Source organism: Ambystoma mexicanum, chromosome 2p (assembly GCF_040938575.1).
Source record: "Ambystoma mexicanum isolate Mex_15411 chromosome 2p, UKY_AmexF1_1, whole genome shotgun sequence".
NCBI lineage: Eukaryota > Metazoa > Chordata > Amphibia > Caudata > Ambystomatidae > Ambystoma > Ambystoma mexicanum.
Window position 1 is genome coordinate 1,165,255,545 of NC_090923.1, and position 17,810 is coordinate 1,165,273,354.

At 47.4% G+C, this 17,810-nt stretch overlaps 1 protein-coding gene across 5 annotated transcripts in view; it reads right to left on the reverse strand.

The window, feature by feature from the left end:
* Positions 1-17,810, reverse strand: part of HUWE1 (HECT, UBA and WWE domain containing E3 ubiquitin protein ligase 1) — a 2,445,223-nt gene that overhangs the window by 1,508,844 nt on the left and 918,569 nt on the right. For all 5 annotated transcript variants that reach the window (XM_069645305.1, XM_069645304.1, XM_069645303.1 and 2 more), the window contains exon 31: positions 8,568-8,802. In XM_069645305.1, coding sequence (XP_069501406.1) covers positions 8,568-8,802 — 235 coding nt within the window. The remainder of the gene's footprint in view (positions 1-8,567; positions 8,803-17,810) is intronic.

A 17,810-nucleotide genomic window follows, 5' to 3' on the forward strand; every position in this document is an offset into this window, starting at 1 on the left:
GACCTGACCTCAGGCTATTGGCAAATGGCTCCAACAGACGATGCCAAGGAGAAAACTGCATTTTCCACCCCAGGAGGCCCCTACCAGTTTAAGGTAATGCCTTTTGGACTAAATAATTCAACTGCTACATTCCAAGAGATGGTAAATCATATTCTGAATGGGATGGAGGACTTCTGCATGGCATACTTGGATGACAATGCAGTGTTCAGCCCCACTTGGGAAGAGCATATTGACCACTTCGTATATGTACTGTAGACTCTTGAGCAGGACCATCCGACCATAAAGGCAAGCAAATGTCAAATTGGTCAGAGTAAAGTGGTCTACCTTGAACATGAGGTAGGAGGAGGTGAAATGAGGACAATGCCTAGCAAGGTACAAGCTGTACAAGACTGGGACAAAACGACTACTGAAACACAAGTGAGAACCTTTTTAGGTCTCACTGGTTACTATAGGAACATCATAGCGAACTATGCATTCAAATGACTTAAAGCCTTTTTGTGAAGCTCTAGTCTTGATAGCTCCCGACTACAACCAATCTCTTATTGTACAAACTGATGCTTCAAATAAAGGAATAGGTGCAGTTCTGAGTCAGCTGGATGAGAAAGGCAGGGAACACCATCTGCTTCATCAATACGAAACTGAAGGACGGTGAAACAAGGTGGGCAACTATTGAAAGAGAATGTTTTGCAATTGTGTGGTCTTCGAATAAGTTTAAACAATACCTTTATGGATCTACTTTTGTAATTCAAACAGACCACCAACCTTTGAGATGGTTAATGCAAATGAAGGGGGAGAATCCTAAATTGTTAATATGGTCAATCAGCCTTCAGGGGTTTGATTACACCAGAGAACACAGGTCAGGGTGTAATCAACAAAATGCTGATGGTCTCTCCAGAAGGTATGACCGAATGGAGAAAAGAGATTCAAACAGAAGTGGATTAAATCCTCCTGTCCCTTAGTCTGTGGGGGGACGAGTGTTAGGTAGAATTCTCAGAAATGTGCCAATTCCCTTCTATTTTAGAGACCCCTAGCTCTCTTTGGTGGACTTTAGGACTTTTAAATTCTAACCGAGAGAGATACCTTTATCCAACTCATGTATTTTTCTGTGATTTGTACTCTGTGTTTTTGACTGGAGTCTGAAACTGCTTAGGCATCTTCACATTGCGACAGCACCTTTAGTGCAGTGGCACAGGGAAGTCGCTTAGATGATTTTCCAACGGTTTAAATACCTTCTCTTAGTTAAACTACTGTTTCCAAGAGCAGTGAAGTGAAATTGACTTTACTTACATTTTATAACTTTTTAGACCCAGCACACACTATTTTACCATAGGGTGCTGGAGGGGTTACTTCGTATACTTAATACCCTCTGCGTGATGCAAGGCTTATAGCGATGGTAGTTGGTAGGTCTGCTTTCAATTTTGATGCCTTCTTATGAGGGACAATATGTACATTCTTGAATCATCCTATTCTATTGGTGTCTCTCATAGCTGTTGGGTCTCCCATATGACATTGAGGTTGTTTGCACTATGTTTAAGAATATTTTTTTTAAAATTTGAATTCTGTCAGTTTGTAAATTTTATATGTAGTATTTTAATCATGTTTTTTATGTATAGATCTCATGATGTACCTTTATTTTATGTAATGATTGTAAGTTTGTTTTGTCAAACTATAAACAGAAAAACAAAAATAAAAGTATCCCCTTTGTCTAGGTTCTCAAGTGAGACAATGCATTACTTACCGTAAAAGCATTTCTGATGATTGTATCTGCTTAGATTCACATGCTGTGCATAGGTCCGACATCCAGTGGTCACTGCGGAGTATTGCATTTTGTTTTTCGTAGTCGAAAAGGGACGTCGACAAGGCGTGTCTGAAATACTATCCCTATAGTGACGTGTGTTGTACCCACAATCCCTCACGCGTCAAGGTCCCTCTGTATTTTTCTGCCCTGAGGGAGCCTTCTAGACGTGAGTGAGTACAGAAAAGAGAGATATAAAAGGAAGTCTATGTTCCTTCCATCTGAGCGGGGAGGAAGGGTGGGCGCATGTGAATCTAAGCAGATACAATCATCAGAAATGCTTTTACGGTAAGTAATGCATTGTCTTCTGATGCTTGTTAATCTGCTTAGAATCACATGCTGTGCATAGACTAGCGAGCAGTACCCGGAGTTGGCGGTGGGTTATGAGAAGGAACAGTAGAGAAAAGATGTCTTAATACTGCCTGACCCACCTGGGAGTCAGATCTCGAGTGTGCATCTAGACAGTAGTGTTTTGTAAAGGTGTGCACAGAACTCCAGGTAGCCGCTTTGCAGATGGACTCAAGGGGAACATTTGCAATGAATGCTATGGACGCCCCCGTGCCTCGAGTAGAGTGCTCTAGGCTTAAAGGGCAGTTCTCTCTTAGCAAGAGTATAGCAGAGAGTGATGCATTGAACAATCCATCTAGAAATAGTGGACTTTGAAACTGCATCCCCTTCTCTTCCTGCTGCCACCGAGACGAAGAACTGATTAGTCTTCCTCAGTGGTCTGGTTCTTTCCATGTAGAACATGACCGCTCTGCGCACATCTAGTGTGTGCAGAGTTTTTTCTCCCAAGTTGGAAGGATTTTGAAAGAACGTTGGCAGTTCTATAGACTGGTTTACGTGGAATTTCGATATGAACTTCGGAGCAAACCTTGGGTGCGTGCGTAGAACCACCTTATCTCTGAACTGTAACGAAGGGGTCTAGAACAGAAAGAGCCTGTAGTTCACTTACCCTCCTGATGGAGGTGATAGATATTAAAAAAGCAGTCTTAAGAGTGAGGTCTTTAAGAGATGCTTTGTGCATGGGTTCGAAAGGTGAGCCCATGAGTCTGGTAAGTACCACGTTAAGGTCCCATCCGGGAGCTGGGTCAGCTATCGGGGGGTGTATTCTCTTTATTCCCTCCATGAAGGCCTTTATAACAGGGATCTTCCACCACGACACCTTGAGTTGGGAAGTGGTGTATGCAGAAAGTGCCGCTAGGTGGACTTTAATGGAATTGAACACTAGACCTGAATCCAATAAGTGGGTCAGGTATAGAACAATATGTGTGGGAGAGCAGTCAATAGGGTTGATGTCTTTCCCTCTGCACCAGAAGACAAATCTCCTCCACTTGCTCGAGTAGCAGTGGCGAGTGTTAGGTTTTCTGGCTTCCCTGAGAATGTCCATACATCTCTGCGGAAGCAGTAGATGTCCGAATTCTATGATCTCAGGAGCCAAGCTGCTAAGTTCATGTTCTGGGGGCATGGATGCAGAGTCCTGCCCTTGTCTTGTGACAGCATGTTGTACGGGCAGGGGAGTTTCACTGGGGGAGATAGAGACATCTCCATCAAGTGAGCGAACCATGGCTGTCGGGCCCACATTGGGGCCACCAGTGTCATGGTTACTTGTTCCTGGTGCATCTTGTGCACCACCTTGTTGAGAAGGGGAGTCGGGGGGGAAAAGCGTAAACAAATTTCCCTGACCATTGCATCGACAGACCGTTCCCCTTGGATTGGTTCTGGGGGTACCTGGAGGCGTAACTTAGGCATTGTGAGTTCTCCAGGGTTGCGAATAGGTCTATCTCTGGGAATCCCCATTGTGTGAAGACGTTGAAGACGATGTCTTCTTCGTGCAGTCGCCACTCGTACTCTTCGGGCAGTGGGAAATCTCTGCTGAGTTTGTCTGCCAGCAGATTGAGTTCCCCTGGTACATGTTCTGACAGTAGGAACATGTTTTGTTTGAGAGCCCACTTCCATATATTTTGGGCCAGTTTGGACAGTCCTGGAGAGTGGGTGCCCCCCTGCTTGTTGATGTAGTACATGGCTGTGGTGCTGTCTGTAAGGACCAGCACAGTTTTGCCTTGTAAGTGTTCCTGGAAGGCTTTTAGCGCCTTGAACACCGCTAGTAGCTCCAGTAGATTTATGTGTTTGGATGCTACGTTCGGAGTCCACACTCCGTGAGCAGTCTGATGGGATAGGTGAGCCCCCCATCCTGTTAGGGATGCGTCTGTGGTTAGAGTGGCTTCCGCCGCTGGTGTGGCAAAGGGTTTCCCTCTTACCAGGTTTTCCTTTGTCCACCATCGTAGCGAGAGAACCAAGGCCTGCGAGACCACCACTGGATCGTCCCATAATCCGCTGGCCTGACACCACTGGCTGTTGAGCCACTCTTGCATAGGGCGCATGCGCAGGCGTGCGTGAGGTACCAAATAAATACACGACGCCATCATGCCTAGCAAGCGCATTGCTTTGCGTACCGTCACCTCTCGACCGGTCACATATTGAGGGATCTGAAACAGCATGTTTTGGACCCTCTCGTTGGAGGGGAAGACGAGGCCGTCCTTTGTTTGAATTAGAGCCCCTAGGAATTGTTTGATTTGGCTGGGGTCTAGGCTGGACTTCTTTTCGTTGATGGAGAAGCCCAACTTGAACAAAAGGTCTACAGTCTTTTGGGTATTGGAGAAGCATGTTTCGTAAGAATCCCCTGTTATGAGCCAGTCGTCGAGGTAAGGGTTAACTGGGATGGACAACCTGCGCAGGTGGGCCGCTGCCATTGCCAGTACCTTCGTGAATACCCTTGGTGCAGATGCTATGCCGAAGGGAAGCACTCTGAACTGGTAGTGTTTGCCCTCTATCATGAACCTGAGGTATCTTCTGTGCGCTGGCAACATTAAAATATGAAAGTATGCATCTTTCATGTCCAATGTTGTCATGTAATCTCCCTGTGATAGCAGTGGGATCACTTCCTGTAAGGTCACCATACGAAACTTCTGGGGTTTGATAAACTTGTTCGCTGGGCGCAGATCTAATACAGGGCGCATGGTTAGATCCTTTTTGGGTACAAGGAAGTACACTGAATAAATACCTTCCGTTACCTGAGATAGAGGCACGACCTCTATGGCTCCTTTTTCCAGCAGTTGTTGTACTTCTTGGAGAAGGATGGCAAGGTGTTCCGGTATCATGTGTCGTCCCCTCGGGGGTCTGTATGTTGGGGAACTGTTGAATTCGATGCAGTATCCGTGGGCTACGGTGGAAAGTACCCAGCGGTCTGACGTTATTCCCTCCCATGCTGGAAGAAAGGATGTTATCCGGCCCCCGACCGGTGTTGCATGGGAGGGGATGCGAATCTTCGCGTCACTTGGTGTTGTTGGGGGCTTGGGAGCCTCTCGGGGTGGTCCCCCGCCCTCTCCCCTTGCCCCTGCGCTGTCCTCTTTGGCTGTACTGTTTAAAGTTTTCGATCCCTCCCTCGACGCAGTTGTGAAGCTTTCTCCGCCGAGCAAGATCTCCGACGGAGGGGACGAGCGGAGGAGATCCTTCGGCGTTGCCGAACGCGAGGCCAGGCCACGTGTTCGGCAACGCCGAACGCGAGGCCAGGCCACGTGTTCGGCGTTGCCGAACGCGAGGCCAGGCCACGTGTTCGGCAACGCCGAAGGATCTCCTCCGCTCGTCCCCTCCGTCGGAGATCTTGCTCGGCGGAGAAAGCTTCACAACTGCGTCGAGGGAGGGATCGATATCTTTAAACAGGAAAAAACGACCAAAGGTCGAGGAGATGGAATCTGCAATGTCTCTCGAGGAGCTCCGCGTAAAGGCGACCAGTAGCTGGGCGGAAAAAAACAATCTGAGGGACCTCGACGCGTGAGGGATTGTGGGTACAACACACGTCACTATAGGGATAGTATTTCAGACACGCCTTGTCGACGTCCCTTTTCGACTACGAAAAACAAAATGCAATACTCCGCAGTGACCACTGGATGTCGGACCTATGCACAGCATGTGATTCTAAGCAGATTAACAAGCATCAGAACATTTGTTATGTTACCCTTTCTACAATTAACGGCTGGTGGCAGTGGTTTACTTTTTACTACCATTGTGTATTATTACCGCAGGCTGCAATTGTCAAAATTGCCCCAGTCTTTTTTCGCCATTTCTTGTCGGAAAGGTCCTTCTTGAGATTGACTCTGCATGCCAAACCAGCTTTGGTCCCTTTGTTTTTTCTTTGGCGGGATTCACAAGTGAAGCCCGTCTCTGGCTCCAGTATGTCTGGCAGAGGCAAGAAGTGAGGTAGGTGCCCAAAACTCCTTTGCGTAATCCCCTTGGTTATAGGAATGCAGCCTAAGGTGATTGGCCGGCTGGCTGTCCTTGGAGGACAGCCACCCTACTGTGTAATTGACAGCTAGGCTGGAATGAATGGTAGAAACCTGAACAAAAGGCGAGGCTTTTTGGCTTGGAAGGCAGAGTCGACCACTGGACAAAGGAATCCAAAGAAGAACTTGGAGATTGCTGCTGCAACTCCTTGACCGTTGGTTTGCCCGGTGAAGCCCTGCTGCTGTGCTGAAGCTACGAATTCGCCTCGACTAGAGAAGCCCTGCAAGGACGACTTCTCCCCTTGGGTTGGTGGGACAAATCAACCCCAAAGTGAAATCGTCAGGTCATCCTCTCGGAGCTGGCTACAATTCCATTGCTACTGGAACCAAATTGCCACCAGGGAGAGCAACACCAGATCGAGTGGATCACTTTTAAGTTGGACCCGAGCGCCAGGAAGATCCTCCGGACTTCGCTGAAGCTGGGCTGACCAAGCCTGAGCCTCCTCAACAGAGTGCTGGACCCCAGATGTGAGGAAAGTCAGACGCGAGGAGCTGAAACCGCGAAGTGATACAGAATTGAAGTTTGACCATTGCTGCCGCCGACCTTGCCATTGTTTTGCAGGAGTCCTCCCTCTTGTCCCCACGACTGAGGTCCAGGAACAACAGGATCTGCAGAGCCACACAGGAACAGAAGCCAACTGGAACCATTTCTTCTAACCAAAGGTACTGTAAACCTAAGAGGACTTACCTCTTGTTGTGAAGCCTTACTTGTTCTCAGTTGAGATTTGTCTTTGTTGCCCTTGCAGAGTTGCTTGCAGTGTTGCCCCTCACAAGCCTTCCAGCTTGTGGCCCTTCAAGTGAATCTAATTTCTACAAACGTTTCTAAAATCATTGTGCAAGAATTTTACTAACCTGTAAAGAACATCTTCCTTCAGTTAGCCTAGACTTTGTTCAACTAACATTAACTGTCCTTGCTCCCTGAGAGACGCTTCTACCTCTGACCTCGTGCTTTTGCATTTCCCCCAGGAAAGGGTTAATTTACTGTGCATTGGAAGGTTTAAAAAGCACTTACCAGTGTATGACTTATTTGTTAACCTTTGTTTTATTCCTCTAATTCTTTGCACCCAAACTCAGTATTGCTCCAAATGTACCAGTGATAAATCAATGTCCAGTGTCCTAGATATTTAAGTCACCTGAGGGTGTAGTAAGTGTCTGTGTGCCATCCCAATGGGTATCTGATTTAGAGAAACAGTGTGTATTATAATTGTTACATGTTTTACTCCCTTCTGAAGAATGCTTATATAACTGACTTTAATAATTGTTCAATCAAGAAACCTTGAGTTTAAGTGTTTATTTGAATAACTGTCACTGTGAAACTCTGTTACAATCTCACAGCTCACATTGACCCCTCTTGAGATAAGCCTGGCAACTCAGCCACACTACCAACCTGTATAGTACAGACTTCTACCAAAGGTTGGGTTCCTATCGCCAGGAGCACAAGGTTGCTGTACTCTCCCAAAGGGTACTGCACACAATCTTGCCTAACAGAGGCAGAGGGGTTGTGTGTTTGGCCTTTGAAAGAGAATGGGTGCCCTGGTTGCCAGGGTGTGATTTCTCCCATTGCACTGCCGACGGCATGCTTAGCAGGGCTGGGGGACGGACACGCAGGATTTGGCAAACTCCACAGTAACATCTTAGGACTCCAAAACTCGTCCCAGGTGAAGTGCCAGATGGAGTGACTCTTGGTCTGCATTGTGTAGGGCACCAACCACTTGGTGCGCCTGTCCTGGAGCGGTTTGGGCCTAAAGAGTTAACAGGCCTTGCAGCGCCATTTGTCGTGGTCACAAGGTACACAACAGTCACATTCCTTGAGAGTGTCTTTCCACAGAAACTTGCCGTTGCATCAAGGGCAAAACGTATAAAGAGTTTTTTCCATAATAGTGTGGAAAAGCAGCCAGACGAGAAAAGGCAAGGGCGTGCGGGGGGATTCTCCCAAGAGAAGTGGCTAGAGAAAACAGGTAGCCACTCTTCCTCCTCTAAGCCTGAAGGCCAAGGCAGGCTGATGCTTCCAGCGATTTGATGGTTATTAAGGTTTGCAGAACGGCAAAACAGGAAAAGCTATCCAAGAAGATCGAACAGTCTAAGTCAGCCGACAGATGCGCCAAAGACGAAGGAAACAGCAATAATTTCTCAAAACAGTAGGCTCTGCATAAACAGAGCGAGAACAAAAAGGTGGAAAGAGAAACAATCTGGGGAACCTCGGCACGTGAAGGATCTTTGGTACACTACTCGTCATGTGTTACAGGCATGCCCATGTCAACGCCACTTATTGATCTTCGAAAAAAAGATTCAATACTCCGCGATTACCACTAGATGTCTGACTATATGCACATTTTGTGATTCTAAGAAGATTCACAAGCATCAAAATTCTTAGTCTCCATAAGAATGAATGACACCGTTTGGAATAACAAAACTCAGGTTGTCCTTACCTTCTGAGTCACCACCAAGAAGCGCAGTGCACTGAACTGGGTAGATCCCTGGCCTCCTGGCAGTTTGGCTGGTAGGGAATGTGGAGACTCTAGGACTGTGGTTGGGTTCACCATTTTCTCCACCAGCATTAACCAGGCATCCAGAAACTCTCCAGTACCATCTGGTAGGTCAGTGTGCTCTAGACCTTCGGAGACTGGTACTTTGCCTCCCATGGACAAAGCCCAGTTAAATGTCCTAGAGTATAGAAAAAATGCAAACTTTGAGGCAGAGTCCATAATTATTTTCCCCCCCAACAGAGTCACACTTCTTTCCATAAACAACTCTAATATTGCAATCACATGACTCATGTTGAAAATACAAACCTGGTAGAAGATGTGACAAACGGCACTCAATAGAGCAAGTTATTCACTGTTTGTACTTCTGCAAACCATAGGTGTAGGGCTCAGAAAGAGCAATACCCACCTAGTTTGCAGAGCTTCTCCAGCAATGCCCAATTCAACCAAGGGGTAAATTTGGCAGAGCAGACTCAACATGGAAAACCACTTTGTAGCTTTCACCAGGACAAAGCATATCCCAAAAACTTTCTACGGGTAAGGCAGACAAGGTTTGTTAAAATATATATAAACAATGTTAACTAAAATGCACCTTACAAGGTTGCAAGCCTCAAATGTTTATATTTATTCAACATCCATATAATTGCCCTCTTCAGACTAAGGCATACATTGTAACATAGGTCCAAATTAGCAGGTAAATTCATCAAAGCACATAAACAGAGTTAACGGTTAGCATGGCAATACATCATAGCATAGGATAAGCATAGATATAGGAGAGATCCATTATGCTGATGACCTGTAAGAAGTTAAACAATGCCACTAGGAAAGCAAATTACTTATCTTTGGTAATGTTCTTGCTGATGGAAAGCTCCCCTATATTTTTGCTCACCGCTCCACGCCCCTTTTTGTTAGGCTCTCAAACCTTTTTGTGGTCAGAGGGATATGTATTAAACTCGCCCTGCCACTGCAATCCTTTTTTAGTGCGAACTATTAGGTGGTGTTTTAGCACAACCTATAAGACAAGCATTACTTACCGTAATAGCATTTCGGATGATTGTATCTGCTTAGATTCACATGCTGTGCATATAGTCCGACATCCAGTGGTAACCGCAGAGTATTGCATCTTGACTTTCGGGGACCAAAAGGGGACGTCGGCATAGGCTTGTCTGTAACACTATCCTGTGCATGTAGTCCTATCGTGACGTGTCGTGTAGTGTACCCAAAATCCCTCACGCGCCGAGGTCCGTCCGATTGTATTTTTTCTGCCATGATGGAGCCCAAGGCAATAGTGAGTGAATACATAAAGAGAGAAAGTAGTAAGACATCTATGTCCCTTCCACCCCGAGCGGGGAGGTAGGGAGGGCACATGTGAATCTTAGCAGATACAATCATCAGAAATGCTATTACACTAAGTAATGCATGTCTTCTGATGCTTGTTAATCTGCTTAGAATCGCATGCTGTGCATAGACCAGCGAGCAGTACCCAGAGTTGGAGGCGGGTTGTGAGAAGGAACAGTAGAGAAAAGATGTCTTAGTACTGCTTGTCCCACCTGAGAATCATACCTAGAATGAGTGTCTAGACAAGTGTTTTGTAAAGGTGTGTACAGAACTCCAGGTTGCCCCTTTGCAAATGGACTCGAGGGGGAACATTTGATATGAATCCTATGGAAGCCCCAGCGCCTCGAGTAGAATGTGCTCTAGGTTTGAAGGGCAGTTCTCTCTTAGTAAGAGAGAAACAGTGTGATGCATTTGACAATCAACCTTGAGATAGATGATTTAGAGACAGGATCCCCTTCTCTTCCAGCTGCCATTGACACAGAAAATTGGTTTGTTTTCCCTAGTGGTTTAGTGCTTTCCAGGTGGAACATGACTGCCCTGCGCACATCTAGTGTGTGGAGGCTTCTTTCGGCCATGCTAGTGGGATTCTGGAAAAAAAGGTAGGTAGTTCAATGGACTGGTTCACATGGAACTTCGATATGAATTTAGGCGCAAATCTGGGGTGTGTGCGCAGAACTACCGTATCCCTGTGGACTGTAACAAAGGGGTCTAGGACAGAAAGTGCCTGTAGTTCGCTAACCCTTCTGATAGAAGTGATAGCCACTAGAAAGGCTGTTTTATTAGTCAGGTCCTTTAGACTTGCTTTATGCATAGACTCAAAGGGAGCTCCCATGAGCCTGGTTAAAACCACATTTAGGTCCCACCGAGGAGCTGGGTGGGAAATGGGAGGATTCATCCTCTTAAACCTTCCATAAATGCCTTATTCACCGGTATCTTCCACCACAACACTTTGATGTGGTGTAGGCTGACAGTGAAGCCAGATGCACCTTTAGGGAATTGAAGACTAATCCAGTGTCCAACAGATGGGTTAGGTATAGCAAATGTGTGTGGGTGAGCAATTGATGGGATTGACACCTTTGGAATTACACCAGATGGCAAAACCATTTGCTGGCATAGCAATAACGTGCGTTAGGTTGTCTAGCTTCCCCGAGTATGTCCATGCACCTTTGAGGTAGCTGTAGGTGTACAAACTGTATGAACTCAGGAGCCAGGCTGCTAAATTCAGAGTTTGTGGACATGGGTGTAGGGTCTCCCCCCCTGTCCTGAGACAACATGTTGTATGGGAAGGGTAGTTTTACTGGTGGGGAGAGGGACATTTCCATCAGATGAGCAAACCAGGGATGGCGGGCCCACATGGGGGCCACCAGTATCATGGTAACAGGTTCCTGGTGCATCTTGTGCACCATCTTGTTGAGAAGGGAGTCGGGGTGGGGGTAGGGAGCGTAGACACATTTCCCTGACCATGTTATCCAGAGACTGTTCCCCTTGGAGCGGTTCTGAGGGTACCTGGAGGTGTAGTCTTGGCATTGGGTGTTCTCCTGAGTTGTGAACAAGTCCATCTCTGGGAAGCCCCATTCTGCGAAGACGGTGGACACAATGTCTTAGTGCAGACGCCATTCGTATTCGTCGGGCAGAGGAAAATCTCTGCTGGGCACGTCTGCCAGAAGATGGAGTTCCCCTGGAACATGTTGGGACAACAGAAACATCTTGTGTTCGAGAGCCCATATGCAAATGTTTTGGAACAGCTTGGATAGCCCTGGAGAGTGAGTGCCCCCCTGTTTGTTCAGGCGATACATGGCTGCAGTGCTGTCTGTTAGAATCAGCACTGTCCTCTTGTAGTTGGCATCTGAAAGGCCTTGAACACCGCTAATAGCTCTAGTAAATTTATATGGTTGAACACTACTTGAGGGCAACACACTCCATGGGCTGTCTGCTGAAGCAAGTGAGGGGGCCCCCCCCCCACCCTGTGAGAGATGAGTGTCGTGAAATTGGCTTCCACTGCAGGGGTGGTGAAGGTCTTCCGCTTCAAGATGTTTTCTCTGACCACCACTGCAGAGAGCGAGAACGAGGGCTGGCGAGACAACTACCAGATCCTCCCATTGTCCGCTGGCCTGACACCACTGGCTGTTGAGCCACTCTTGCATGGGATGCATGCACAGCCGCGCGTGAGGAACCAAGTATATGCACAACACCATCACTCCTAGCAGACACATGGCTTTGCGCACCGTAACCTCCCGAGTGGCTACATATTGAGGGATCTGAAAAAGCATGTTCTGAACCCTCTCATTGGAGGGGAAGACAAGGCCATCTTTCATCCGGATTAGAGCTCCCAGAAATTGTTTTATTTGGCTAGGGACTAGACTGGATTTTTTCTCGTTGATAGAGAACCCCAGACTGTACAGGTGGTCTACGGTCTTTTGTGTGAAAAAAAAAAACATGTGTCGTACACGTCCCCTGTTATGAGCCAGTCGTTGAGGTAAGGGTAAACCGGGACGGATAATCTGCGCAGATGTCCTGCAGCTACTGCCAGGACCTTCGTAAACACCCTTGGTGCAAATTAGGAGGTAAGCAATGGACCTTCTCATTCAGATAATTTTCTCGTGTGATGAGATTTTTATTACCATAATCTAACAAAAGCAGGTTGTGTCAGGTTACAGAATTACCATGTCACTGGACATTATAAGACCAGGAAAATGCATTTAAAGATTATGCGAGTTTCCACGTACAACTAGTACCTAGTCCCCAACCTACCAGGTACCTTTCAGCAATTATATTATGAATTGCAATAAGGATATGGTTTTGCTCACCAAGTGTCATCTAATTTTATATATCTGATTATTAATGATGTGGATTTCTTACTTTTCACCATTTATAATCTGTCGTCTTCTCTCACCTCCCTTCTCCCTGTTTTTCCTTTTGCGAATACTTTTGGAACTGTACAAATGTTATACCAGTTACAATAGTATTTTACCTTTGTTGGATTTAATTTACTAATGATAATATTGGACAATTGCTACGTGATTTTTCAGTTCTTATTTAGTCACTTATAGACTTAAACGCCCTGAGGACGGCCCAGTTAGGGTTGAAACACGTGTCGGCGGGTTTCTGTTGAAACCTTGTGTCTCCAAATTATCTGCATAACTATAATTCATGTAACTTTTGTACTTTATGTTCTCAATCATTTGTGAAACTATTCCTTGTGAAGCTTATGCTTACACCCTATGACACGTTGTATAATAATATTTGCAACAACTAGTGGCTACGTTACAGTTCATTCTTACTTCTCAACATCTTTTGTTGCTTTAAGTGACCAACTCTTTGACATAGGTTGGAAGTGCAGACAGTGAAGACACCCCAGTCTGTTTTCACCCTTGGCAACGCCGAAGGAGAGTACCTCGAATTGGTAATGCCTGTCCTCTATCATGAACCATAGATATTTTCTGTGCGCTGGCAACATTGAAATATGAAAGTATGCATCTTTCATGTCCAATGTTGCCATGTAGCCCCCTGTTTCAACAGTGGGACCACCTCCTGTAGCGTTACCATGCAAAACTTTTGAGGTTTTATGAACTTGTTCGCTGGGCGCAGGTCTATAACAGGGTGCATGGTGAGGTCCTTTTTTGGGTACAAGTAAGTACACTGAATAAATACACTTGTTTACCTGAAGAATAGCTACGGCTTCTATGGCAACCTTTCCCAGCAGCGCTTCCACCTCTTAATTAAGGATCTCCAGATGGTCCGGTGAAAGGCGCCGTGAGCGCGGGGGTCTGAAGTGTGGAGGTCGGGCGAATTACACGCAGTACTCGTGGGCGACCCTCTTTATGACCAGCTAGTCTCAAGTTATCCCCTACCATGCCCCGAGGAAAGATGTTAAGCGTCCCCCCCCCGACCGGGGTGACATGGGAGGAGACCTGGATCTGATGGTCATTTCTGACCGGAGGCTGTGGCTCCTCTAGGATTGGGGCCTCATCCTCGGGCTTTGCTGCGTCGCTGACCCCTTGGAGGGTAGTATGCGGGGCTTCCTGATGTTTGTCTGGCATTGAAATTTCCCGTGCCATTGTTGTTCTGACTTGCACGGGCCCACCCTCGAAAGAACCGCCGAGAATTATTTCCTCCCTGGTGGCACAGGGGGTGGGGGAGGTCTGAGTGATTTGTTGCAGAGACTTAAGAGTCTCATGTGCCTTTTTGGCTGTTTTTAGGGCCTCATCGACCACCTTTCCAAAGACGTTAGCTTCTTCAATTGGTTTATTGATGAGCGCGGCCTGTGTTTCAGGTTTAAACCCCGATGTACGCAGCCAAGCGTGCCTATTGAGTAAGGTTCCTTGGGCCAGAGGCCTGCCTGTGTTTCAGCCGTGTCCAGAGTGTTCTTTATTACATTCTGGTTCACTTACCTGCCTTTGGCCACAATAGTGAGAAGCTTGGACCTGATGGGCTCTGGGACCTCTTGGAGATCTTGTACTAGGTTCCATTGAGCATCAGCATAACTCGCCCGTAGCGTAGTGTTATTCCCTATGCGCATAGTATATACGGTAGCCGAGGTAACCATTTTATCTAGGGCATATAACCTTTTGGATTCTCTATCTGGAGGTGCCAACCCTGTAGCAAGGGGTAATCCTGCCCGTTTCCGGGTGGTAGTCACTACCAGAGAATCTGGGGTGGCGTGCCCTTTAATGTATTGAGGGTCCGAAGGAGCTGGCCGAAACAACTTTTCAACTCTCGGATTCACTGCCCGGGTTTGAGCTGGTGACACTAAGGAAGGAGCCAATCTTCTCTTAATAGAATTAAGGAGGGGAATGGCCTGGCTAGAGGGAGGATTCTCCTTAAGGATATCCTCTACAAAGTCCTGCTCAGGCACTGCCTCTTGCGTAGAGATTTGAAAATGCTCAGCTGCCTTCTTGAACATGGTATTGAAGACCATTTGCTCGTCTACAGGCGAGGCCTGGCGAGCCGGGGTGGACGGGGAGGAATCCAGGCACAATACATCACTGTCCTGATCTTGATGTGGAAGAGTCCATGGGTCTGTCACCACTTGCTGGGTTTCTTCCCAATTGTCAGTGGCATCCGCCTGGTCCTCATCGTAATTCTGTAGGAAGGAAGGTTCTTCATCCTCACTGTAGATGCCCCTTATAGGTATCCATCTGGACGATGTTTTCATGATGGATGGGGACAGAAGGCTGATCTTCATGGAAATGTGAAGCAGATTGAAGGGTAGGCTCACCACAAGATCTTTTTGGGGAAGGATGGTCAGAAAAGTTGATAATTCTCTCAAGACTGCCCATAAACCCTTCACATTTCTCTAGTCCATTTAGCGGACCCAGAAGGGCCTACGGGTGGAAAAGCATAGTCTCAGGGTGATGGAAAGAACTCTTCACAGTCCTCATAGGTATCGTGAGAATCAGGGCACCCTGACGTATCTAAAGATTTGTCCACGGCCTGCTCCATGGCTCCATGGTTTTTCGGCAGAACAGGAATAAGCCCAACCGCCGAAGTAATTCTTCTGATGCTCTGTTCGATTACTGTCAAATCGGCATGAGTTAGTAGGCCCGAAGGTTTATTGGCAGAATTACTGCCTTGCGGTGTTAAGAGGGCCTAGCGGTTGGTTTTTCACCTTGAGGCCCAATCGTGATTTCTGGCCTTCGGAATAGTTGTAGCATCAGGTTTCCGCGCTTCGACGTGTAAACCTGATTTAGGGATAGCGCCCTGGTTTGTTTTGGAATGCCCAGTCGCAAGACGCTGCTTATGTGGGTAAGGCTTTGGATCTGAACGATCCGAAGAATCCACCCAAATTTGACTGCCCTTCTGGCGCTTTTACTTTTTTCAACATATCCGTCAAAATAGGTGTAGGGGTTTTGTGCTTAATGTAATTTGTTTGTACGCCCCTGTCGACTGGTCTCGCTTCAGGGACAACACCAGAGTCAGGCCTTAAAGGGTTGGGGAAGGGCGTGGTGTACCTAGAAGTGTCTGCCTCGAGGTCTATCACATCCGCAACGGATGTTTGGTCATCGGATGTACCCAGTCACTTTCGGCAGGTGTGGCGTTGGGGTAAGGGGATTCCACCCGCGACATACCGTACATGGTCCACCGCTTTACACGGCGCTCCTTAAGGGTCTTCGGCCGAAGGAGTTTGCAAGCTGCACACCGCTTTTCGTCGCAATCTAAGGGGAGACAGGAGTTGCAGGTCCTGTGTTCGTCCTTCCAAGGGTATCTAGTCCTACACTTATGACAGAACCTAAAAGGAGTCCTTTCCATAGCCAAATGGGAAGATGACCAGACCTATAGGGTAAAGAGGGGGGAAAGAGGAAAGACATACTGGAAATATGGCCACCTTGACCCCACTCTCCCTACTGTACAGGCCGGACAGAAGGCCCGGCCACGTGGATGCTTCACGCCGCAAGGGCGTCAATACGGTCCTTTTATTCTCACTTCCTGGGTTGGCGGAGCTACATGATCCGGAGCCCTTAAGGCAAAAGTGCCTTATTCTCTTTGATGCTAATGTTAGGATATTGAAGTCAGCTCGCAGTACACCCGCGGTATGCACAGCACGAGTTCCAGTTGTGCTCAGGTGGCTCTTGGCAGAAGACAGGAGGCAGCCTCAGCAGACAAACAGCGCAGCCAAACAGCAGGCCAAAATGCGCCCTTAACTAGCGCGGGCTTCATGCTATAAAATAAAGGAAGGACTGGATAAGAAAAAGGGTTGTGCCTTGAAAAGATTAACAAGTGTTCAAATGTTAGTTGTAAAAGAATTTGGTAATTAACTCAGTGAGTGCACAGTTACAAATATTCTTAGTTATCTTGAATGTGTTTTGCACCATTCTGAAAAGTATATACAAGGTTAAGTTACTCATCTGTGAATTGGTTGGGACTCTTCCACAAAAGTAATGCTGTTGGTTTCAATTTACTATTCCTGTAAGGATCAATATACGATTGACCACAATTGGGTCTTCCTTCCCCCGACTTGCTGTTACCCTGTCGAGAATAAGTCTGCCTAAGATTATATTTACCTTTAAATTGCTGATAGCCCCTTAAAAAGTATAGATGTTTTACTTATCTTGTGTTAGCAGTGTACCATCCTAAAACAAGTTCAACGGTTATTGCTTATCTCAATCTTTGTTCCACTGATCTTAAAAAGCAACTATAATGGGGCGGGGGCTGTTGAGAAGTCTGGAAAATGGCCGCCGCTTTCTCGCTCTACATCCACCTCCAACCCTGAAGGAAATTGCAGCTCCGGTGCCCCAATACAGCCGCCCGATGTTCCGGCATTCTGTGCGTCCTTATCGGCGTCCAGCTCAGGCCGTGGCTGCGGACTGTGCGCATGGGTGGCCAGCCGCCTAGCTCTGGATTGGAGCTGATCCGAACCCGCCATCTGCAACGGCCCTGTGCCTGCCTCTACGGTGAGAGCACATTGCACCTCTCCATCGTAGTCAGCGGTGCTGCTGACTGACTGCTCGCTCCCCCTGGGAGGTAGCCGCGTGTGGACAGGGCCCTGCCTGAGCACCGCTTGCTGTGGGGGGGGCCGCAGCGGTGTGCGGCACCATTTGGCTGATGCCCTCCTTCCTGTGCTCGCGAGTATTGTTGCAGGCCGTGCGACCACGATCAGCGGCTCCGTGACAGAGCCCCTCTGGCCCGGGCGAGCCGTGAGAGGACTGCTGTTGCCTCCCCATGCCTCGGATGTAAGTAAATCTGCGACGGACACAGGTGAGAGACTGGAGTGTGCCTCCATATGAAAACATTGGGTGCCTGATGGTGCCAGGCCGGAGGTTACCCCCCCGCTCCCTTTCATAGTGGCGGTCAGCTTCCTCTTGGCACTCTCACCCACAGCACCACGCTATACCCGCTCCTGGTACCTGAACA